The sequence below is a fragment of the Aethina tumida genome, chromosome 3, assembly GCF_024364675.1.
Source record: "Aethina tumida isolate Nest 87 chromosome 3, icAetTumi1.1, whole genome shotgun sequence".
In the NCBI taxonomy this organism is placed as follows: Eukaryota; Metazoa; Arthropoda; class Insecta; order Coleoptera; family Nitidulidae; genus Aethina; species Aethina tumida.
The window spans coordinates 29,879,622-29,904,310 of record NC_065437.1 but is presented as its reverse complement, the minus strand read 5'-3'; the positions used below and the strand labels follow the sequence as shown (position 1 = coordinate 29,904,310).

Genomic DNA, 24,689 nt, shown 5'->3' with positions numbered 1-24,689 from the left:
AGTCTTAATAACTCGAATTTTTTTAACGCAAATCAAGTTATCCAAGTTTGACTCTATTTTATACAATAATTTAAATTGAAATAAGAAAAGGAGGAAAATTATTTCATACATAATACATTATACAATCAATATTTTTTTTATTATTATTTTGTATGATTTTCAATGCTTCAAAGACATGACAAAAAGACAAATATATATATATATATTTCTTACTTTCAATTACTCATATTTATTGAAGTACTACGGATGAGTAGTCTTAGAGTGGTTTCAAAGGTTAGACGATTTTTCCTCTACAATATGTGATTCAATGAATTGGAATGTGTATAAATATTATTTTTTCAGAATATTTCGAAACAGGAGCTAAAATTAAATAGCCATTAATTAATATTTCAAATTTCTGTAGATAACTTTACGTAAAATATGTGGTTTTTCGTATAATTCTCTTCTATATAAAGTAACTAGTATTATATCACTGCAATCAAGCAGTGTTAAAATGAAGTGACGTCTCCACCAAAATTTACATATAATAATAATAAACATATATAATTCAAGATAACAAAACGCATTGTCCATCCAGCCGATGATTGTTAAAGAAATTCCTGCAACTGTTTTGTTAAGGAAATGTACTCGATTACCTAGAAATAAAGGCATGTATACTTCCTCCATATTTATTAAACAACTCGACGTATTAGTAATCGATTCGTTTTGTGAAAAATCCGCATGGGACACGTGCCCGTCCGCACAAACAACGCGTCCATTCATCGAAGGTGAATCCGAACGTCGGGCCGTGGCAAAATAACGAATCGCGCTGTTTATTGTTTTCAATTTTAATAACACTAACCCACTTCCCAAGTGCGCGTTTCCAACGAACGACCTGAAAATTAGCCAAACACAAAGGCAACCAGCAACATTGTTTTCTGAACGCGTTTCACCTAATTAAGGGAACGTTAATAACGCAGAGAGATTTACGAGGCTCGAGTGTGTTCCATTTTTTCAGTCACGTCACTGAAAAATTGAACCGCTAACACGTTTCACGTATCATTTAATGAATTAATAAACAACCGTTGTTTCGCGTGGTTATGTTGTCGCAAAAGTCAAGGGAATTGTAAATCTCCATAAATCACAACAAAGGACGTTTTATAAAGCACCAAATACTATTGAGTTTTTGCAATAAACTATTAAATATAAAATCATATTTGGTCAATATTTTGAATTTTATTATCCAGCCCAGCTATGGCATCTGTTAATTAGGCTTAAATGTAATTAATTAATCAGTATGTCAAAACTTAATATTACACCATACTATCTTCAGTGTTATTTACACTTTCCGTTTAGGGAATACCTCGAAAAAGCATTGAATGCCTATATATAAAAATTTGTTTTTTCTGATATGTTCTGAAAATTAGTAGATTTATTTTTTGTTTGTTATACCCACTGTGAAACAGGAGTTGCTTCCCTGTTCTAGCATTATTGGCTCTGTGTGTGATTACCTTGCTACTATTTTGAGACATTTTACTTCGAGTAACTCTCCAAAAAGATGTCTTATAAGTGACACTGGTTTATACAAGGTATTTTTGTATTAAATTTTTCAATGAGACCCATCAAATCATTGATGTTTTGCCTTTGCTGTTATATAATCCGGATATTAACCCTACAAATAAACAAGCTCATATTCATAACCAAGCGTAAAAATTATGCACATATTTTTATTCATAATAGTTAAAAAATATTAATGTTAAATTAAATATTACTTGTTTAATAAAAAAAAAATTAGTTTCAATATTAAAGTTGATATTTTTATGTCGAACGAAATTCAGAAAAATATATGTAATATAAGAAAATATAGTTTGTCGAATACAGTATAAAACAACATTAGTAAATTAATATTATTTTAACAGTAAGGTTTTAAAAAGTTGATATAATAACCAGTACTGTATATATTTGAACCATATCGTTGTATAATTTAGTTTTTTAAATATCCGACATATTGGAAAAGGAAATTATTAAATGTAAAACCTCAAAAACCTTAAATAAGTTGTCCGGTATCCTAGCAACAAATATACATTAATGGTCATATGTCAAATGTCAAAAAAAATAATTATTAACCATACCTATGTATGACAAATATGTTGATATTGTGTATGTCAAAACCTAGAAACCTCCAAGATTTACAAAATAGAATAACACCTTAGTCAGAATTTTAAAGACGTCGTGGACCACTTGTATTTTCTTTGGAACCTTTGACATAGCCCCTGATGCTGACTTGAGTGAAATCCAAGTATGTATATTTACTTGACTGGTTGTTAAAACTTTATTAAGTTAATTTTTTGATGAAATCATATTTTTTAGAAATTTTTCTGAAAAATACAATTTTATTAGAAATATAAATAATTTTAGAATCCAAATAAATAAAATTCTAAAACAAAAAATAATTATACTGCTCTTAGACGTAAAAAAAAAAGACAAAAAATTAAAACATGAGTTCAAATGACGAATCATTTTACTCTTTCCCTTTTTCATGAAGCTATTAATTGAAATTTATCACTGAAAATAAAACGTCAAAAAATATATATAAATATTTAATAATTACTATTTAATAAGATATTTAAAAAAATGATTTTACCAAAAAATTTCCAAGAAATTTAATTTTTAACGACCAGTTTAATATTTAGTATAAATTAGTAAAATGTTATATGCAACTCAATTTGTCAGATTTATGTGTATTTAATACTATTATTATTTAACTTAAAATCCGTCCATTATAAATCGTTCCTATTAACGATTAAAATTAAAACGAACTCTACCTTTTAGAAGTATATTTTTAGAATTATGTGGAAGCAAGCGGTTCAGGGAACCGAGTAAATTTTATCAATGAACATAAAATTCCCCAGGTGCAAAACACCAGCTAATTCTCCGAATTGATATAATGTGAATGGTATTAATACACAATTGCATTTATGGTCCCAATTCAAGCTACAAGTCATAAAAAATATAAAGTAAATACCTTTAGAAGTGTTAAAATCTTCTGGGACAGATCGTAGTCAAAATTGGAGTACTTAGAATTAGACATGTCGTATATAAAAACGATCCCGTTTTTCTGTGTGGTAGGATCTTCTAAGGCCACGTCCAGTTGATAAACAACACCCTGTAGAGTAGTTTGATGCGAGCTGTTCTGCGGTATGTGCTTGTGAGCGGTGAAAACAGCAATGGCGGCCTCGCCGTTGTCTCTTTTAGGCTGAAACAATTAAAAAAATTATCAAAATTAAAATATTCCAGTTTTAAGAAAACGAAGTGTACATTTTTAACAAAAAGATTTCCCCTGATAATTACTTAATTTAAAATTATAATTTTTAGAATATAATTATCGCATTATTTTTTTTAATCAAATCTTGAATTAATGGTCTAAAATTGTCTTAAAAGTGTTCAAAATAATTTCAGTAAGTGGAAGTTGGTAATTAAATCACTTAAACGGCTTCCTATTACATTAGTATTGCGCTCATTAAAATTTAAACTCATTAACTCCTGGTTCCATTTAACAAAATTTACCTCAGAGTTAAATTATAATCTTCGAGTGAAAATTGGACAATTAATAGTAAATTTCATTTAATTACGTTTAGTTTTGGTGCTACCATTAAAGGTTATTGATCTCCTGTCATTAATAACTTATTCCATTCACAAATTGCTGTCTGTTATTTATAAATAGTTAATAACTCAATTTTGTTCAACTCCACCAAACGCATTTTCTAAAAAAATGCTTAACATAGTAAGTTAGAAATAGTTTGTGGGGCAAAAGTTTTTGTGTAGTTGTGTGTCCTTCACCCACAACCACTTACCAATATAGTGAATTTCCCCGTCTTCAATTCGCTCTGCAGCGGATCCCTTTGGGGGTCGAACTTGTCCAGACGTTCGCGCTGCCTGGTGTGGTAGTGCTGTTCGTAGAGAGCGAGGGCCCGCGAAACGTCGAACTTTCGCGCGTACAAAAATCGCACGGCCGTCGAATCGTCGAGCCGTTTCCGAAATTTGGCGTGCACTTTGTCTATGAAGTCCTTTTTCACCTGCAACAACGAAAAAATTATTATCAGATACATTAACAGAAAATTCAGTGATTGCACTAATTTTGGGAATGAAGTAAAGGAGAAATTTAATGTTTTTTTCATCTTACTTCCGTACCATTTAGAATCACAAAAAACAAACAAAAAAATATATATTTAACAACATGACTTATAGTATATAGATATAACATACAATAAGTCTTCCTATCTGGATTCAAATATTATAGTATGTGTAAATTAATCCCAGTTAATCTTCATGAAGAAAATTTTTGTTTGCACTTTTTATAATTAGTTCCTCGTACATCTAACTGAATAGCAATAATTTGACACATTATACGCATAATCCAAGAAATCTAAATTCTGCTCAAATTTGTCATGTTATTACATTGAGCTAAGTTAGGACTTCAATATATTTGGAAAAACAGCTTAGGGAAAACTGTTATAACATATTGAAATGCTAATGTGAATGTATAAAGTCTTACTGCTGACTTACTCTTAATGACTCAGCGACGTACATGTCGAAATTTTTTCTTACAGACCAAACTGAACGTTTGTAATATTATTATCTTGAACACAGTGGTAACTTCAATGACAAAAAAATTCAGTAGAATTTAGAAAATCCACCTTGCAAATCAGTGTTATTATTGCATGAATATGCACAAATATAATGAGAAAATGACAATCAATCGTCCATATTATCATTTAATTTCCATACAAATATGTCATCATTCTATATCAATTTATGAGTCTGAAGGTCTTCGTATATACTATCTTCATAATTTAGAAAGATAGTGGAAAAATGATGATACGATATTGAAATACAGAGTTACTAATGTCAAAAGTTTTCATAGTTTTATATTAAAAAGAGATTTATGTGTAGAAGAGGAAACATAACTCTGCTTGTTTTTAAAAATCAGGAATAGCCACATTCATGTTCTTACTTCGAACTCTTTTCTTACTGACTATACAAAACGATTATAATATTATTTTGCCCATGGTGACGGTAGTTTCCGTGACAAAGAAAACGGGAGAAGGCAGGTTTGAAGAAGACGTTTGATTTCTTCAATAGGAGCTGGATTAGCAACAATCATAAACTTATTTTAAACCATTTTTTTTACTGACCAAATTGAACATATATAATATTCTTGCACATTGATCATAATTTTAATGATACAGAATTTAGTAAACTTACCTGAGAAATCAGTAATTATTGCTATCATTAAAGAACCCTGTATATATTCAAATAAGGGAAGAATTTTTATCATGTTTTCTATGATTCTTAATGCTTGACTGTCGGAAAATATGTAAAACAAAACGAAAAAAATACTTTTTTTTATATTAGATTGATCACAGTCATATAATAATTATATAAGCGTTAAACTATTAGAAACGCAACAGATATAAATCTAAAAATGTAACAGACCGTTCAACTCCATATCAGAGTTTTTGGACAAATAGGTACCGTTACTGGATGGCAATATGTAAAAACAAAACTGAAACCACAGAACAACGTATTATGGTAGGCAGATTTGGATCTGGCCCGTTCGAAACTATTATTACTATTATCGTAAATGTAATACCATTCATTATGGGCTTTAAACGCTTAATAATAGAAATAATGTTAATCTCATTAGGACTCTAAGAAATCGTTGTTTTGATACGTAACTGTAGAAACGATGCTGTGTATAAATAGAATCGATTATTTCGTACCAGGATATACGAATTAATAACTGTTCAAATCAATAATGAAAATTGGAACTTCACACTAATCAAATCATAACCACAATCCTATTAAATTATTTTTGAAACCATTAAAATTAATGATCATAGGTTTGAAGATTTCTTTCGACAGAAAACACAATTTAAGTGCATTTTCGCTGCAACAAATGCGGTTCACAAACCCTATCACCTCTAATTAACTGGTGTTAATTTGCATTTAGATATTGATGTCGAATGTTGTACTCTGAGTTGCATAACTGTTTATTGTAAACGACAGCCTGTTCACTGGCGCAATAAAGGAAATGTATAATAAAACATTTAATTGTCGTAATTAAAGTGAGTGCACCTCTAGACGTAATTACGTCTTCATTACTAACGCTACTACAGTTTTTCTTTTCACAGATTCAACACGAAAAATCAAAGACCGGGTTTGTGAATTTTTACTCAACAGCCAGGTTTCAATTCTCAGGAGTATTGTAATGCATACAGTAAATCTCAGAGGTGTAGTCATGCAAAACATGGGAATTTTATTCGTTTCTGCATAATTGATTAAAATTACAAGTTTGAAAACGATCCGTATACAATATCAGAGTTGGAAACTCTCCGTAAGTCCTTACGCCACATGTTTTATGTCGCTATTGCTCAAATACTTTGATGATGGCCTTTGCTATTTGGAAAATGTCACGATACTAAAACTTCAATTCAATTAACGCCCACCACTCTCTGCCACGGCTCTAACCTTCATTTTATCTCTGTATTGAGAATTTCCCAGAATACCTCAAATAAAATTCGATAATAGACACATCACTCCCACGCTAAATTTCCTGGATAAAGTAATTGCTGTGCAAAAATATCCGCCAAGACACTGAATTATAATCAATTAATTATTAATATACGATCCATCTTTGGGAGTCTCACGTGTTCACATTGTGCATATTCATTGGGATAAGCGTTTATTATGCTAGTCAGAGCAGATGCCATAAATAAAATAGTTTACTTTGTGACAGTATGCGTTATCTTCCATAAAATCAATACATACAGGTGGAGTTATGAATCACAAACCAAGCAATTGTCTGGCAAAAATTCAGCATTATTGGTCTGTTCTTTAACAAACGACATACAACTTATTGTATTGTATGGTATGAAATCATTGTTTAAAATCGCATTTAGATAATATGTACAGTAATCACAAGCATAACATAATGAGACATTTATGCTGAAGACATAACGGACGGTTTCAACAAAATGAATACCCATAGTGTGTTACTTAGAGTACTGTCAAACTTCGATAACCATTATTATTAGACAGGGAAAAGTTCCACTTACGAAGACTTCAATGTTATCAAATAAGTTTGTAAGATAATAGTTAGGAAGCCAATACCAACAGCATGTCAGAAATATCAATTTTTCTTCTAAACACCTTTCTTTCATTGATTTCAGTAGCTTTTTAATATAATTGTTCGATTTTCCAATCAATTTCATCCTAATTTTCATTCAATGGATTAAGATTTAGAATTTGTGCTACCAAGACATTACACGTACTCTTTGTTTTTTAATTTGAATCGATAAATGGACTCCTCTAGGCATTTTTAGCTTTAAAGAGCGATGTCGGATACTGAAATAAATTATAAAATCAACCGTATTGAATATACGATTCGGTTGCTTTACTTATGAACCCAGCTCGAAATAAAAAACTATATAAAAGATATCAGTACGAAATGTTTAGACACTTAATAATTATAAAATTAATTCAAATTAGAATTGTACTTTTAATAAAATGATTGTTTTTTAATTTGTTACTCTACATATGAGCAATAGTGTACATCTTCCATATTTTATATAGTTTTTACATCAAACCTCTACAGAGGTTAATAAGAGAAAATTGACAATTTCTTTTTTCCTTTCATGATGTTTAAAAAAATATAATCTATTTTATTTCTGACGCTTTGGCCCACCAATTTCATTCGACTTATCAAACTTATTTTTAAGCTTTATAAAATAAACTTACTTCTATATTATAAAAAAATGTGTAACGCTACAGTTACGATAAGAGTAATTCGAAACGTTTCGTCAATTTTTTGCCTGAATCAAGAAAAACCCTCCACGGTTTTGCGTTACACGTCTAATTTAAAATCCCATTTTGCGTCGTTTTGCTCCTTGTAGACAGCAAAAGATTACCAGCTAAAGGAAACCTTTCAAAGTAGAGACTTCAAACAAATCTCCCAGGTGCAATGACCCGTTCTACAATAATTTTTTAAGCGTTGCGCCGTAGACGGACGACCCGCCATATTTTCCACCTCATCTTAGTTATCACGTTGCCAAATTTATAAAACCGTATTAATAAAATTGTTAACATTAAATAATAATTGGGACAAGACTACGCCAATGGCGACAAGCAATTTTAAAAATTGCGAATGTATAAACTATTGTGGTTTAAAATTGTTAGCATTTAACTAGAAAACGTTTATGTGAATCCAATCATGCCAACCATTACGTAGAAAACTATTACTCAAGTTATATGTACACATGGAAACATTCGCATATAGTGCGTATTTTAACAATTTCCGGTCCTCCGGTAAAATTGCAGAATTGCTAATGTTGTCTTCATAGTAAATATATTGTGTCATATAGCTTTCTATTTTACATATCGGTTCCAAATGGTTATTTATTCAGGACAAGTGTTCGTCATAGAATTTCCTTCCGTTTAAATATTAGATAGATGTTGGCTCATTTATTCACGCATTCCGAGTTAATAAAACTGGCAGTGAGAAATATGCATGCATATTAATAACAATTCAAGCTGTCAAAAATGCCTGTACGTATATTATTAATTTAATAATTTGTTTTAATAATAAAAATACAGATATATACATTTTTAAACAATTGTAGTCAAAAATATTTTTAGTATTAATTTTAATAGTATTAAGAATTAAATTTCATAATTGATTTTAAATGATTCATTACTCACAGAAGTTTCTTCAGTATAAGTATTAAGGAGATATTGTGTAATTTATTCATACCTTAAGTAACTAACACTGTCAATGAGAAATATCAGCACAGTAAACTTGACCACCAATTGATCTTAAATGGATGCATATTGATAACAATTCAAATTGTCTAGAACTAGCATATTCAATGAAAGCAAAATATACATATTCTAACATATACGTACGTAACTTCGTAGTGTAAATGGCTTAATACTTTTCAAAGCTTTATCAATGAAATTGTATGTTTCACACTTTCTACAATCTTTATCAAATTTTTGTTCTTAAAAAATCTATTTTATAAGTGATTTTATATAACCAAATCCAAATTGTCTAGAAATACCATGTTTAATTGAAAACAAAAGAAATAGAATTTATGCATAAATATGAAAAAATTTAAATTGTGCAAAAGCTCATTAAAAAAAAAATTTTATAACAGCTTTAAGTTATCAAATATTTATATATAATTCAGGGTATATATTCGTCATAGAATTTCCTTCCTTTCAAATATTATATCATTTGTTGATATTCCAAGTTACTAATACTGTGAACAAATATGTCCACCGATAGTTTTTAACTGGATATTCTACTGTGTCCAAAAAATACCCGGAATCTTTTTATAAGATGAAAAATCTTATTTATTCTTCCAAATCTATCTCATCGCCTTCAATGTACTCTCCATCCATTACAATACACTTTTTCCAACGTTTTTTTCAAGTTCTCGAAGCACTCCAAATAGTCATTGTCATGAATGGTCTTCAACACCATCTTCGAATCGCCTTTTATATCTTCAATCCACGCAAAACGATGTTCCCGGAGTGGTCTTTAAATTTAGCAAATAACCAAAAGTCGCACGGAGCTAAATCAGACGAAACGGAAGTTCTGGAATTATATAATTATATATATATATATATATATATATATATATATATATATATATATATATATATATATTTGGCATATTTAGCTGAAAACTCTCTTAATAAATCTGGTATTTTCGTTACCAATCGAGGTTTGACCCGTCTGAGGCCTAAAGCACCCTTAAAAATAGGATTGACTGATCCTTTTGATATGCCAACATCATTAAAAAGGTCTCTTAATGTTATTCGACGGTTTGCAAGCACCAATTCCTTGATTTGACTGACGTGTTGCTCATCAATTGATCGATAATCGTCTTCAGCGCGTTGCCTGCCTTCTTTGTACTCATTTTTTGTATCGTACAAAACCAAGAGTGGTTTAAATAGATAGATTCCGGGTATTTTCTGGACACAGTAGTATACTGATAACAACTGGAAATTAGATGTTTAATTGAAAGCAAAATATATAGAATCTATATTAGTTCATTCATTTAACCATTTCATGTTAATAGTACTCACATAAAAAATATCATTATACTACCCTTGACCATCAATTGATCTTAACTGGATATATATTGATAACAATTCAAATTGTCTTAAAATAGCTTAATTGAAAGCGAATTTTATTATCTGTAGGTGGCTTCCTATTGTAAGTGGCATAATTTATTAATATCATCCATTAATATTCTGTCAATAAAATTATAAATTTTATCCTTATAAATCTTAGAATAATCATAATCAAATGTTATATTCTAATCTAATTAATGTGATATCACATTAAGTGACCGTAGTTCTCCATAATTTCATACAATTATGTAAATTACGTCGTGTTAGAATTGACACAGAATTAAACAAATATTGCTTATTTATTCTATGGAATTGACAACCCAGAAACATAAATCGTATTTTACCGTAAGAGCGATATTTCGTGCGGGTTGTTTTCAATTTACGGTGTTTATTTTTACGAGCAATAATGAGGGACATAAATAGAAGCTTCCGGTAGAGACGCTAACACTGAAAATGACTTCCGTTACCACGTACGACAACCTATGCCGCCAAACTCTTTTAATAACTACTCCGCTAAAATCTGCATCCCTAGCGCCGTTTCCACCGTAACCAACGGTTACAAATCACGACTCGACGTTGGCTGGGGTATAAATAGACTTTTCAGGTGATGTTTAATAATTATTACAGGACCAATTTATCATCATTATGGGATGGATAAATTAAAGCGAATGTGTTTAGCACTAAGAACATAAATTCAATAAGATGTTGATAGATTCGTCTTCAATGCCAGAAATATGCACTTAGAATTACAAAGAGATGCACGCCATATGCCGGAAGACTACACAAAAGGACAATCATAGAATACCTCCGATAATTATTTGGTAACTGTTTCGTGTGTAAATTAATTCGTCGATTCTTAGGAAGCGCACACCAACAAACGAATCAGTCTTTGTGAAAACCCTTTTAAAAAAGTACAATGAGTTATAGAAGATAAAACCCGTTGGACGGTGCGTCACCACGTTCAGTTTGCATGCAGACCATCTGGTGGATCACTTTATCTATTTGCCTGATACACTGCGATGTCATGAGAGGAAATAGATTTTACCGAGATTTGACTATCAAATTCATTATACAGAACGGTATTTAGACAGATAATTTATTGACAAAATAACTTCTAAGATTGCTCGATTGAAGATCTATCTTTCGTCTTTTTTAAAATTAATTCAACATTACGAATTAAATAGAGAATATAGTAAACGATATAAAATATTATTTAAAAATTAAAATTACAAAGAGTATAAAAAGAAATTCACTAATACAACTTATATGCTTTTATGTTAATGAAAATAGTTTTGAAATCTTAATACTTAACACATTTCGCTTAATCATTATAAAAATTAGTTAAATATAAAAATAATGGAAATTTCAAGGTAGTATGAAATTAAAAAGCAAAAATCTGGATATACAAAAATTTTATTACAAATACAATTTACTTTATTCATCAAAGAAAAAGATGTTTGAAAATGTTGTTCATTTTATAAAGTATTTAAGAAAATTAATTCACTAATACAATTTATAGTTTTTTTGTTTTAAAAATATAAAATTTAACATTGAGAAATATTATGTAAAAATAAAAATAATGAATGGTATTTAAAAATTTACAAAACAAATTAATTTATATATAACTCAATGAACATGGTGTTTACAATACATTTAAAACCATAAAATAATGAAACATATAAAAAATTATAGAAAATTAAAAGTTACAAAAATAGTGCTTGGAAATTGTGGTCTTCATAATTCATTTAAAACTATAAAAATGTTCAAATAATTATGGGATATTAAAGATCAAAATGAGTTATTTTACTTACATGTAAAACAAACATAATTATTTTAAAATCATAAAAAAATCAAAAATCAAATAATCAAAAATAAAATAAAAATCAAGAAGGTTTATTTTATTTATCTGATAAAAACTTGAAATTATTAATTTAATTTCACACAATTTATTAGATTAAATTCATTTATTAAATACAAAAAATATTAAAAATTGTAAAATATTATAAAAAATATTAAAAATTGTAAAATATTATATAAAGTATACATTTATAGAACAATTAATATAATTAAATGTCTGTCAATGAAAGTGGTGTTAAAAAGTTTATATTGAGATTCAAAAACGCTATTCTTTTAAAATAATAAAAAATATTTAAACATAACAAAAAATGAAATATATTAATTTATTAGTTTTTTGGTCAAATAATAAATAAAATAAAAAGAAAAAAAATTATATCACTTTAGTTTTATAGAATATTTTTTGTATATTAAAATTTATTAATATACTTTCATTTCAGGATTTAACACAAATTTTGTCCATTAAAATACATTCCGGGTAAATATTATGCAAACAAAAAATTCAAACATAGGAAAATAAATATAATTACCTGTATGTATTTGAAAATTGTGGTTAAAAATTCATATTGAGTTTGTAACACACAGTTCTTTTAAAATCATAAAATAATCTTTCAAATAACAAAAAATGAAAATTTTAAAATTAGAAAAAAACAAAATCAAAATGTTTTTAAGTTTATAAAGTAGTACTTAACTTGGAATTGTAGTGAATCTTGTTAAACCACAATTGCACATTATTTTCAAGTAAACTGAGTAAATAAGAAGAATTAGGTGAATCAGATCAGAATCACCTAATTGTAAATGAGTCAAACATATGTAAATAATGGCAAGCAAGTTTTAACACGACAAATTCACATATTCAACAGTAAAAGCAACTGTTATTTGTGCTTAAAATTAAATTGCAATCATCACAGAGTGTCTGACAGCTAGTGGAACATTTTTTAATCGAAAATTTCGAAAATTTTTAATAAATGAATTAATTTCATTTTTACCAAACGACATTTGATGTTTTCAAACAAAGATAAAATAATAATGCAGTAACCGAACAGGAAACTTCTTTAATACACCAAACTAACATATTAATTAATATGAACGTTTCACGCAATAAACATTGAAAACTTCTACCACATACTTGTTTTTAATACGAAAATTCCACGGTTTATATCAACTTGATATTATCAAGTAACGGAGCACCAGATCGTTTGTTTGAAGAACCCTGACGTAGGTTAAGCAATTCGCCGTAATGCAAACTCAGGCATCAAACAGCAATTTTACTCTTATAATAAATAACATTGACCCACATTGCAGCGGAAAATGTATTTCACAATTGGAGGAACGCTTCCATTGTATATGCACAAATGCATTCTCCGCAGATGAGGGACGATTATAATAATTGTGGTTACACTTGTGCGACTAGTATTACCGTAGAAGTTTTATAAATAAAACCTCACGTCAATCTTTTATTTAAAATGTACAGAGATGAGCAGTTATTTCTAGCAAAAAAATGACACAATTGAATGATGACATAAGTAAACAAATAACCATACGCATTAACTATTTGGTTGTGGTTTCGAAAGGTTTGATAGAGTAAATATTTCTTTGAATTGAAATTTAACAGTAAAATTACTCGAATGTGTTCATAATTAATAGACTTGTAAACTTGCAATATCAAGCATGTTCTATTTCAAGCGTTTTGTAAATACTCCAGGTACAACGTAACTTTTATCACGGCTTTTCGCGAAAAAATTATGTTTTTTGTGTTCAACGATATGCATATGCTTCGTTATCGGACATGCGGGGCATTAATATGCATAAATAGCTTTCGTAATATTTTCGCATTGCCGACTTTTGCACGTTAATACTGTTAAAATAAAAAATACAAAAGGTCACAAGTGATTAATGGCACAAATGAAATATGCGGATATCATTTTAAATACATTTTAGTACTATACTTAACTGTATTTAAATATCAGTAAGCATTAAAAAATTTATGTCACTTTAGTTTTATAGAATATTTGTTTTATATTAAAATTTATAGGATGTATTTCAGTTAAGGAATCATTGAACACGGCACAAAAATATATTAAGAGTACTTTGGAGAGATGAATTCAAGTTCAAGAGTATAGAGTCTCTAGATGCACTAAAAAATATGAAACACGATGTGGTTTAAGGTTCCTTTTATTAGAATCGTATATAAAATTATTGGTAAAATAAATCATTTCATGTATAGAAATCATGAAAGATGTACCAACAATAGTTTACCAATTAGATTTATTTTTATGTTGTTAAAAATTGGTCAAAAGATAATCACATTGTGTTCCTCGATTGTCCATATCTAAATCCTATTGCTCACTTATGGATCCACATGAAATTTCGATTAAAGCACCAAAAACTACCGTTGCTGATGTCTCGTTGATTATACGAACAAAGTGTACAAAATATTTTTTTAAATTATTTGTAATTTATTTAATGTTTATGATTTAAGTAGTAGTTTATTTTGATTTAAGGGGCGTACCCCCATTTTTGTATATTTCGATAGTCTATATCTTCCAAAATAAGACACTAAAATTTCAAATAAATATCTTAAATAGCTTTTAAGTTACAACCTTCTAAATAGTAGCTGCTCAACAGTTAGAAAGTTACGTTTACTATGGGGCCTACCAGTGTTATTATTCGAGCTGTAATGATGAAAATCTTTTGATTGCTCCAACTCACGGATATTGCATTATTCGGTTTGTTTCGTTTTTTTATGCGATTAGCAATTTAATGATTTGCAAAACTCAAAAATGTGTGAAAGATGTATTTCAATTCCGGGCTCGACAATGCTTTTGAAATAAATAGACATTTAGTGGTTGTGATGCGCCTTTTGGGTATCGGAATAACGAGTTAAACTAATGAGCTGCCTTGAAAGAGGGTCGATCATCTCGAAGAAGCCCATTTGGAGTGAATTATGTAGAACTGGAATATCAGATTTTCTCTAAATATAGCATTTCTCTATTCATTTCAATGAAATTAATCATTTCATCTTTAAACGCGTTTTTTTTTTCGAAACTACATTTTTCAAATTTGCTGCAGTTGTAACTCGAAAAAGAAAACATGCGATAGCTTAAATTTTTTTAAATTTATTTTGTATATATTTCGCTGTCAATTGCTTAAAGAAGGTAATTTTGGAAGGCCAAAGATCATCAAATTTTCGGTCAAAATTCGACACAAATTAGGGAATTTTGAATTTAGCTACAGTAAATTCCGAAATCACTGCAACAATGGAAGACCTTTTTTATTTAATAACTTAGAAGTGTGTTTTTTGCTTAAAGTTTTTTTTTCCTTTGAAAATTTCATTGTATATTATACACAAATGTATCCTCCAAATTTTAAAATATTTGATGCAGTAGTTTTCTTTGAAAAAAATTCCTAAAATCACTCTTTTAGACGATCACATTAGGTGAGTCCCTTAAATACCAAATGAATTACCGTAGAAAGAATATTTTATTATTACGTTAAATAAAATATAAAATATTTTTTTTAATTAGAGCTGGCCATTTCTAATAACAATAAATATATTGTGTGCTCTATTTCTCTGACACCACTTTAAATTTTGTATTATAAACTGTACATCGTAATCCGGAAAGTCTAAATGAAAATCCCCAGTCACATGTAAAGGATTATTTCGGTTAGATGGAGTGGAAAATTGCCGATTATGAATTTGTCCTTTATGCTGGAAGAATTTTCATATTTTGATTTGTGATTGTTGAGTTCTGTTTTTTTAACATGTATCATATTTCTGATTATATTCTTCATTTTACTTGAATCGAAATAATAATCTTAATTCTCTTATCGTAAAAGTGGTTTTGTATACTACGAAATGATTTTATCAAGTATTTAGTCTTTTTACATATTAATATAATACGTATATTAATGAGTAATATATAAAATTTCAATTATTTTTGTTGTTAATTATAAATTAATATATGTAAGTGTATCAAGTTTATGTTATCTTTATACTATACGATGATAATAAACGATAATAATGTTATTTTGTCATCATTAAAAATATAAACACTTTTAAAAGAATTCTAATATGGTTTCGAGAGATAACCTGATATAACAATATTTAAGGATATACCGGGAAACAACACGATTCGATATTGGCAATTCAATAAAACATCAAAGTTCTAAATAATTTGTTATATTAGAAGCTCAACCTGATAATATTATAGTCATAAACGATAATATTCCTATTCAAGCATTCGTACATTGTTTCAAAAGTTTATTGACCTCAAATCGATAATGGTCAATAATTCTTTTTAAATCACTAGTGAATTTTACGATGTTGAAATAAAAATTGACCTATAAAATATCGTTTACTTATTAAATTTTACACAAAATACACACGTAAATACATGACGTGTAATGAAAATTAAGTAAACATGAATGTGCGTGTTTTGGAGGTTATGTTACAGAATTTATTTTAAAGTTTTCGTTCACACAAACTTTAATAACATAATAAGTATATCTGAACTTAGTTATGATGTACAATTTCTTGACTGTTACTACGTATGGAACTTGATCTGACTTTTAACATGAACGAACGGGAAAAATGCATTTTTTTCATTGTTTACAATAAACATCTACAGGTTGTCAATTAAAAATGAATATTATAGCGTGCAATTAAACACCAATCGTTAAATATCACATGAAAATCGCGTTAAAACCAACAAAACTGCGTAGGCAGTGAACATTATTTTCATTGATAATATAAAAGCCAACTGTTCAAAAACGAGAAAACATGAATGAAAACAAAGCGATAACGGACGTCAGAACAAACACCGTGATTAATCTCACTTAAAACAGTGTTGTTAAGTCGTAAAGCGATGAATTGCAATGCAGAAAAGCCACTTACATTTTCTTGTTCCACTGTTAATGTAGCAGCCATGATGAATCCACTAACATACACACTCCACAGCACACCAAACAAAACTGAAGAAAGACGGGAACATGCCTCGCGGATCTACGGAAAGCCGCGTTCACAATGGAACCACAGATTCGGATTATTTCGAAGCCGCTGTTATGTTTGTATGGGAAACATGTGACGGGTAATTTGTTTTGTAGATTTGTTGGAATTATTAATTGCAATTATTACATATCATAACTTAAGTATGTTTGCCATCAGCAATTTCAATCAAGTTCAGATAAAACAGGAATTATGTTATATTTGATTTGATGATAACATGTTTATCTCAATATGTAATTGTTTTTTCCTTTTATTAATTCCACATATTTGTAAAACATTTAAGGAAAACCAAGTCATGCGTCTTTGAATAATACTTACTTTTCTCTATAGAATTACATCTACGACACTTTTTTAAAGTTCAAGGTTTGATGCAATTAATGCGCTTTGACGCAATTCGTATAGAAATTTAATTGCCACGTAATTTACAAAATTGCGAACGAAATTACTTTTTTATAATATGTATATTCTGAATCGAAGTAGTTTAGATCCTCCAAACTTTCCACAACATGAATCCACAGTGAACAATAAAAAATTGAGGTAAACTCTATTAAATCATTATTGTATTAACAAGCAATAAACGGTAAATAAAATGTAGATAATTTTAATAAAATTTATTTCAATCATGAACAAATTTTGAACTTAATACATGTAAATAAATAGGATGAGATTTCTTATACATAGTCAGCCTTATTTTACCTACATGTTAAATAAAATTAACTGTCCTAATAACTTAAAACAGCTACCATGATGAAATTGGTGATACTAGAATTTTTCAAAATGAAATTATAGTCTGTTTTGAATTAAATATTATTCAGCATTGCAATTATGCAACCGTTTTATTAAAATATGCTGTTTTAAGTTATTATTTATATGTGTCCACAAACAAAAAAATAACATATTGTATAGTTGTAAATAAAAAAATAAAAATACTGATATGTCAACAGTATTTTTCTGTATGTGGTCACATTCACCCCAGAATCCTCCTACTTTTTTAAAGCATCAGTGACATAAAGCCGATATTTTTTCTACCACATTTAGGAGGAAAATTTTGTTCAAACTTATAAATTGCTAATATTAAAATTTTTCGCACAATGCTGGAACTTTAACAAAACAAATTAGGAACATGTTACATGGTACGTACTAGTTTCAGGTGACTGTATATTACCCCTACCACTGCTCAAATAAAGCAAATCCGTGACAATAATGTTTAATAAAAGTAATATGTTCACAAATATTAATTATGCGTTGTAGTATATTTTGCATTTTATTATTTGTGCACATATATTTTTCACATTGGGAGGATACAAAGAAAATATAGAATCCTCGCAAATAAAATAAAAAATATAAAGTTTACTGTATACATTAAAGCTACAAATATAATTAGCCAATGACTTTTTGTATATAAAATAAAACCTGTTACAAGATATAGAAATTGTTGCACTTAAATTTTATAAACATATTTTAACACCAACTGATATCGAATTTTTTATAATAAATATCATGAAGCATGAAGTTCATATTTTTAAAATTTAATCACAACAATATTAAAAATAGTAATAATGTTACGCTGATCTGAAGCAAATATTTAAATTTCATTTAGAAATTGTGTGTAAATAATATTAACAATTTATGATGATGCTGGTCATGAAGGACAAATACAAATATTATATTTCCTTCAAATCTCTACATAAATGAGATGACAATATGCAGACTAGTTTTTAAGAATTAAAACAAGCAATAAACATTAAATTAGTAAAGGACTAAGCAAGTTGCAATTTGAATAAGTAACAACATTGAAACAGAAACAAAGAAAATTGTTAAAATTTAAAAAAAATTGAGGTTTAAATTAAAGGATTATTTTTAAATGCAACGTGTCTTACACCTTAAATTTCCAATTTGGTAAACTTATTACGTGTGCTCTATTAAACAATTGCGAGAAAAAAATAAAAAGAAATTACGTCAAAAATTAAAAACGTTTAGAACATAAATCATTCTTATTTCTTCAAAACAGTTCAAAATTAATATTAATTCTAGCTTAAGACGCACTAAAAACATGTCTGCATCTTTAATCAAACCTATATCACAAAATCAACCAATTTTAGATGGCAAATATTCCAGGTAGAGACTAGAAATTGGGGAAAAACATAATAAAAAACATTTTAAAAAAATATACAATTAACAATAGTAAACGTTCAAGAAATGTTCAAAGCCAACATTCGTTGGTATTACGTATGCGAACATTAGGAAGACTGCTTTTTTAAATAATAATCGCAAGTCTTCCAAGTCGACAAATGATGTCAGTGATAAAACTTGTACGGTTCGTTTTAATGTCAAAAATGACAATAACAATCCACCAATTAATTCACAACTTTACAATAGATAAAATTGCTTAAATGTGTATAACATAAAATAAAAAAGTACGTGGATATATAAAATGTAAAAATATAAAATAAAAATGGTTTAAGAAGTTTCTACTTAATTTGTATATATTAATATGGTAACTATTGCTACCAATACGGTATTGTCGTGTGCCATTGTAAATTACTTGGTGCATTAGAATCACAATTACAAAATATTGCAAAACGATGATTTGTACAGGAGTTTAAAACGCGCCGCAGCATTAATTACGGCATGCACTCCATGATCGCGGTTTTATCAAACTTAAAATTTAACCAAGAAGGTGCGCAAAATTCGGCGGCAGTCCGGTCCTTTTCGGGAAACAGTTGTCTCTTCGTGTATTGTCTGCTGTTGTTCTTGTCCTGTCGCTTTTTGTTATGCTTGACTTCATCAGTTTCGCACTTACCATTCTTGACATTGTTCGTTTTATTTTTGGCCGTGCTATACTCACCCTCGCTTATGCTGGCCGACTTGTGCCGTTGTCGTTTGGTGATGCTGCCACTGTTGCACAGTGCTTTGATACGTTTAACGAACGGCAGTACCATGAAGAATGCGTTCGGACTGACGCCTATTTTTAGTTTTGGCGTGGCGTCTTTCTTGTTGTTCGGCAAATCGCCGATAGCAAACCACGAACATGCCTTGATCTCGCAACGAGTTTTTGGTTGAAACTTGGTCGACATGGGTACATTTCTTACGATGTACAAACGAACCAACTGATCGTTTATAACGGATTCTAAAAACTCGTTTGGATCGATGAGGTTGGAAATGTCAAAACCCGTTTCTTCTAACACTTCTCTTGCGGCGCAATGGGCCGGATCCTCTTCTTCATTTACCTTGCCTTTAGGAAAACCCCAAGAAGATTTTGCCCAGTAACTCTGGACAAGAAGGACATGAGTCATGCCCTCTGATAGTATTATTGCCCCATATGTGGGCACACTTTGCTTGTACTCCTTCCAATTAGCCAATATTTCTGGAAGTTTGGGTATCTCCTTTTGCAGGTATGGTATATGCTTCAAAAGAAATTAGCAATTATAACTGGTCTTTTAACACTTTATTTTAGTATTATGTTACTTTACTATTAATTCCTGTAACAGTTTGTTGATATTTATTTATTAGATATCATGACTATCAAGGTTACAGGAATAAATGTTAGCATTAAAAATTATATGCAAATTACATCTGATATAACTACTTATTACCAATGAAAATTCAAACTATTAATTAACTATTAATTTTCTATGAATAAATTCTTCAGATCAGGAGTGTCCACTTTTTAACAAAATACGAATATTTTAACTGGATTTTATCAATTATGTTTATCACAATACTACTAAATCTAATATATCCTGTATAAAATTTTACATGTAAATTTTGTTTCTGAGTATATTTTTGTGTAATAAAATCTTTGAAATAATATTCTTGCAGGTGTATTTATTGACAAAAAATATTTTTTTACACTACACTTTTTTTATAATAAGTACATTAAAAACAAGAAAGTCATACCATGTTTAAACAAAATCAGACCTATACCACTGAAATTACTTTATGGATCCATCTAGTTTTGCATGAAAAGTACTCATGTAAGCATTACCCGTAAGGATACATGGAGCATGAACACAGGGCCCCAGGTTTAATGAAGGCCTCAAAGTCACTGGTTTAAAGAGGGAAGACAATTTTCAGTATATTTTACAAAAAACTGCCCTAAACTTGTGTACCTAGGGACTAAGATGCCTCTGCATATGTGATCTAACATTCAAGTTATTATGAGACAACCTCAAATTACTACTGTTGCATAATTAAATGCATAGTTAGATACCTGGAATACATGTGCAGCAAACTCATAGATGGTGCATGTTTTCAATTGAGGATCATTGTTTACATAAAAGTCCAAGTAGAACCAATGGGCAGCTTCAATTTGGAAGCAAATGCGTATTAAGTCTTTCTTAGCGGATTCTGGCACGAAAATCAAAAATCTCCTACGATAAATGTATATTTAACTTGAGTTGATTTTTTAAAGATGAAAGACTTACGTCAAGAGGTCATTGAGAATATCAATTGGAATCGAATGTTCCACCGTTCTCAGTTGAGTATCTTCCGGATCAGTCATTATTTTATCACCAACGAATCACATGTATTTAAAAGAGAGAAACACCTTTAAACCTTAAAAACTACGTGTATAATAAACTTGTAGGCTTTTGCGTTTTATTTTTTAATTTCTCGTCCGACATATTTGTTGATTGTTGTGAAATTGCCAGGCTGGCCAACATAATGCGAATCAAACAGTCAACGTATCCGGCAATGAAAAGTTATCGGATTTATAGAGGGGGCATGACGTTTAAAGGCGCCTAATTTAAACAACAGATATGTCCAATTTTGAAATGAATCAGAGATGTTTGTTTTTCGACTACAATATGTGCCAAATAACTATGGTACAACAAAGAAATAATACACTTGCTTTATTTACTTTATTTTGAACGGAAATTAATTATAAAAACACACTTCTACTTATCAAAAAAAGTTATTTAGTGTTTTCGGGAATAAATCATATTCAAAATTAATTATTTTTTCAAACAATTTATTAATACTACTTTTAAAATACACAACGAGAACAAAATACATAAATAATAGACTATCGGAAATTATTTTTTTCTCGAGATTCAGACTCTATACCTGACTGCAAAAATAGATCGTTATTCACGATTTTATAACCCATATTCCATTACCAATAAAATATTTAGTTTTAAATCAACTATTCATCTTGATGTAATCAATAAGTTTCTGTAATGTCTCCTCTCCATCCTCAACAGAGTTATTCGTCATTTTCAAATCCCAATCGTTCCAATCATCCAGATCACATTCGGATTTAACATTATCCACGCCTAAATATATATGATGTAAAGTAATAAAAAAATATAAATAGATATAAATATTTTACCATCCTGATAAACCCAACCTCTTTTTTCACGTACATCTTGGTCAGCTGAAATTCTTACGGCTTTTATTTTATCCGAATATGTTTCTTTGAACCATTTTATGTCGGTTTTCCTTCTAATATCACTAACTATCCATATCTTTTTCGAAGGTGCTATTAAAATATATATCAGTTATGTTTATGTATAACTAATATTTTGGTTATTAATTTGTTGTAGTAAATATTAACATACATACATATTGATGATCAAGGAATAAGTTGTTATTCTTTGTTTTCTTTTAATATAACATATAAATAAATGAAAATAAACATTTTGTAAAATATTTCATAAATGAACTTTATTAACATTTTGTCAAGTGAGCTTAAAAATATATTTCAATTTTCTATATATTTTTTGTTTAATTTTTTTTTCTCACATCTTTAAAACAAAAAATATTACTTTAAATGCAGCTATTAGTTTGATTTGATTACACAAAATAGCACAATAAAATATATTTAAATTTTGTGGCACTGTTTAACAATAATTTTAATATAAATTTGTTCTTAGTAGGATTTATTATAACATTTTTTTAATGAATAACACACTTTCCGGAAGAAGAGGGAAATAATATTTAACATATAATAAAGTATGAAACAGTACACTCATTTGAAAATTCAATATGAAACTGTCTTAATAAAAATTAGAGAAAGAAACAGTAAATGAAATTCTTTCTTGTCTTTTAGACAAATAAAAATAATTTAATTAAGTTTTGTCACTTAAGTTGTTGAAGTTCTCAATTGGCAAAAGTAAAATCTGGATCTAATACTAAAATTAAAACTTAAGTAAAAATTATTCTGATTTAGATATCAAATGATTAATAAGGGAAAGAATGTAGAGCAATGACTTTATATAAAATATAACTATTACTCTAGCCACCACTGTATGCTGACCAAAAATATATTTTTAAACATATTAAACTTGCCTCAATTGGGCCTCTACTGATAACATCAACGTTATTGCTGGTAGATGTTACGTAAAAACGAAATATAAAATGTTTTTTAATTGCAAACAATGTAATCATATAAAATACGTTTATTTAATTCGTAATAGACAATTAGGATTACACAAAAATTAATGAATATTTCATTTTTTTTTTCTAATTTAAGAGACAGTTAATTCAAACGAGAAAATCTTACAACTTTCTTAAAAATTGTAATGAATTTTGTTACGTTTGTTTTGGGGGTAAAATGGAAGCAATTTGAAAATAATTATAATAGTATATCCTACGTACAGATACTATAAAATTTTACAAATAATCAATTTTAAAGTATACCATATATAACTTGAATATGTTATTATGCATGTGTATCTACTACATATCTTTATTTTAATACATACATGTGACTATATACATATGCATATTTAAATGCATTAACATACTAGATAATATTAAAAGAGTATTTTTAAACTTATATCAGAGATTAAATGCATATTTTCTCTGTAAACATATAAATTGAAAGTTACTATACTAAATACTTACTATACTTTTCAGTTTGTCGTAACAGAAGTAATTGAAATTTAAATTACCTTCTTGTGTAGCTATTTTACAAAAATAGCCAGGTTCTTTTTCTCTCACTTCATCACTCCAATTTATCATGTCAATTCTATATTTTTCCTTATATAAACCATCACCCATTAAATCTTCAAAATTAAGATTATGAACCTTTGCATACTGACTTTTTAATGGTCCAGATATTCTTACAATAATACATTCATCTTCAAAACTAAAAAAAAATAATAACCTGAGATAGATAATCTAAGTTCAGATTAAATACATACGATTTTTTTAACTTTTCACACAAATAATCCTTACCGGATTTACGTTTCCCACTCATAAGTAAAATTAACTTTGGATTAGTCATGTTTTAAATACAAGAGGTCAATAACTGAAAGAAGAAAATTTACACAATTATTAACACATTCATAAATATAAATATATTCTTCAGAATGTTAACGGGAGTTTCTGGCTGATGACTCATATATAGTCTCGCATAGTTCAAAGAAAGTTTTGTCAAATTTAAATTTTTTTTTACTTCTTTCAATATTTAACAAATAATATAAGTAAATTCTGGTTTATTTACCCAACAAGAAAATGAAATGTGCGTTCAAATCTCAAGTGACAGATGCAACTATTAAAAATGCCCAACAGGATCAAAATCATTAATAATAAGTAAATAAACATGTTTTGATAAATGTTTATCATTAGAAACCAAAAATTGTTCTAAATTCCTTATGGACAACATATTTAACTTACCGTAAATCTAATTAGATATAATTCT

At 28.6% G+C, this 24,689-nt stretch overlaps 3 protein-coding genes across 5 annotated transcripts in view; all 3 read right to left on the bottom strand.

The window, feature by feature from the left end:
* LOC109600752 (tyrosine-protein phosphatase non-receptor type 9) overlaps positions 1 to 17,070 on the bottom strand; it is a 48,779-nt gene extending 31,709 nt beyond the window's left edge. Inside the window, exons 1-3 of the mRNA XM_020016931.2 lie at positions 16,931 to 17,070; positions 3,834 to 4,055; positions 3,005 to 3,235 (exon numbers count right to left, since the gene is read on the bottom strand). Coding sequence (XP_019872490.2) covers positions 3,005 to 3,235; positions 3,834 to 4,055; positions 16,931 to 16,963 — 486 coding nt within the window. The 5' untranslated portion in view covers positions 16,964 to 17,070. The remainder of the gene's footprint in view (positions 1 to 3,004; positions 3,236 to 3,833; positions 4,056 to 16,930) is intronic.
* Positions 17,071 to 17,637: 567 nt separating this feature from the next.
* On the bottom strand, positions 17,638 to 21,685 carry LOC109600742 (m7GpppN-mRNA hydrolase). Its single transcript, XM_020016920.2, has 3 exons — positions 21,469 to 21,685; positions 21,255 to 21,414; positions 17,638 to 20,448 (listed from the first exon to the last, which is right to left on the bottom strand). Exons 1-3 carry the CDS (start codon positions 21,543 to 21,545, stop codon positions 19,666 to 19,668), a joined length of 1,020 nt encoding a protein of 339 aa, XP_019872479.1. The 5' UTR covers positions 21,546 to 21,685; the 3' UTR covers positions 17,638 to 19,665.
* Positions 21,686 to 21,996: 311 nt separating this feature from the next.
* On the bottom strand, positions 21,997 to 24,681 carry LOC109600748 (phosphomevalonate kinase). 3 transcript variants are annotated; one of them, XM_020016926.2, is made up of 5 exons: positions 24,665 to 24,681; positions 24,190 to 24,296; positions 23,938 to 24,134; positions 22,374 to 22,523; positions 21,997 to 22,317 (listed from the first exon to the last, which is right to left on the bottom strand). In XM_020016926.2, the coding sequence occupies exons 2-5, from the start codon at positions 24,270 to 24,272 to the stop codon at positions 22,184 to 22,186; spliced, it is 564 nt and encodes a 187-aa protein (XP_019872485.1). In that variant the 5' UTR covers positions 24,273 to 24,296; positions 24,665 to 24,681; the 3' UTR covers positions 21,997 to 22,183. The 3 variants fall into 3 exon arrangements, with proteins under 3 accessions (XP_019872485.1, XP_049821235.1, XP_049821234.1); XM_049965278.1 differs by lacking the exon at positions 24,665 to 24,681 and adding an exon at positions 24,492 to 24,522; XM_049965277.1 differs by lacking the exon at positions 24,665 to 24,681 and having other exon boundaries at positions 24,190 to 24,476.
* Positions 24,682 to 24,689: the final 8 nt, after the last annotated feature.

Excerpts from the sequence above, each read along its gene's own strand:
- LOC109600742 (XM_020016920.2), bottom strand. The coding sequence starts at position 21,545 with ATGACTGATCCGGAAGATACTCAACTGAGAACGGTGGAACATTCGATT. Across the intron at positions 21,415-21,468 it reads ATTCTCAATGACCTCTTGAC|GAGATTTTTGATTTTCGTGC; the intron begins GTAAGTCTTTCA and ends CATTTATCGTAG. Across the intron at positions 20,449-21,254 it reads TTGCTGCACATGTATTCCAG|CATATACCATACCTGCAAAA; the intron begins GTATCTAACTAT and ends TTTCTTTTGAAG.
- LOC109600748 (XM_020016926.2), bottom strand. The coding sequence starts at position 24,272 with ATGACTAATCCAAAGTTAATTTTACTTATGAGTGGGAAACGTAAATCC. Across the intron at positions 24,135-24,189 it reads TGTGAAAAGTTAAAAAAATC|TTTTGAAGATGAATGTATTA; the intron begins GTATGTATTTAA and ends ATTTTTTTTTAG. Across the intron at positions 22,318-22,373 it reads AGGTTGGGTTTATCAGGATG|GCGTGGATAATGTTAAATCC; the intron begins GTAAAATATTTA and ends ATATATATTTAG.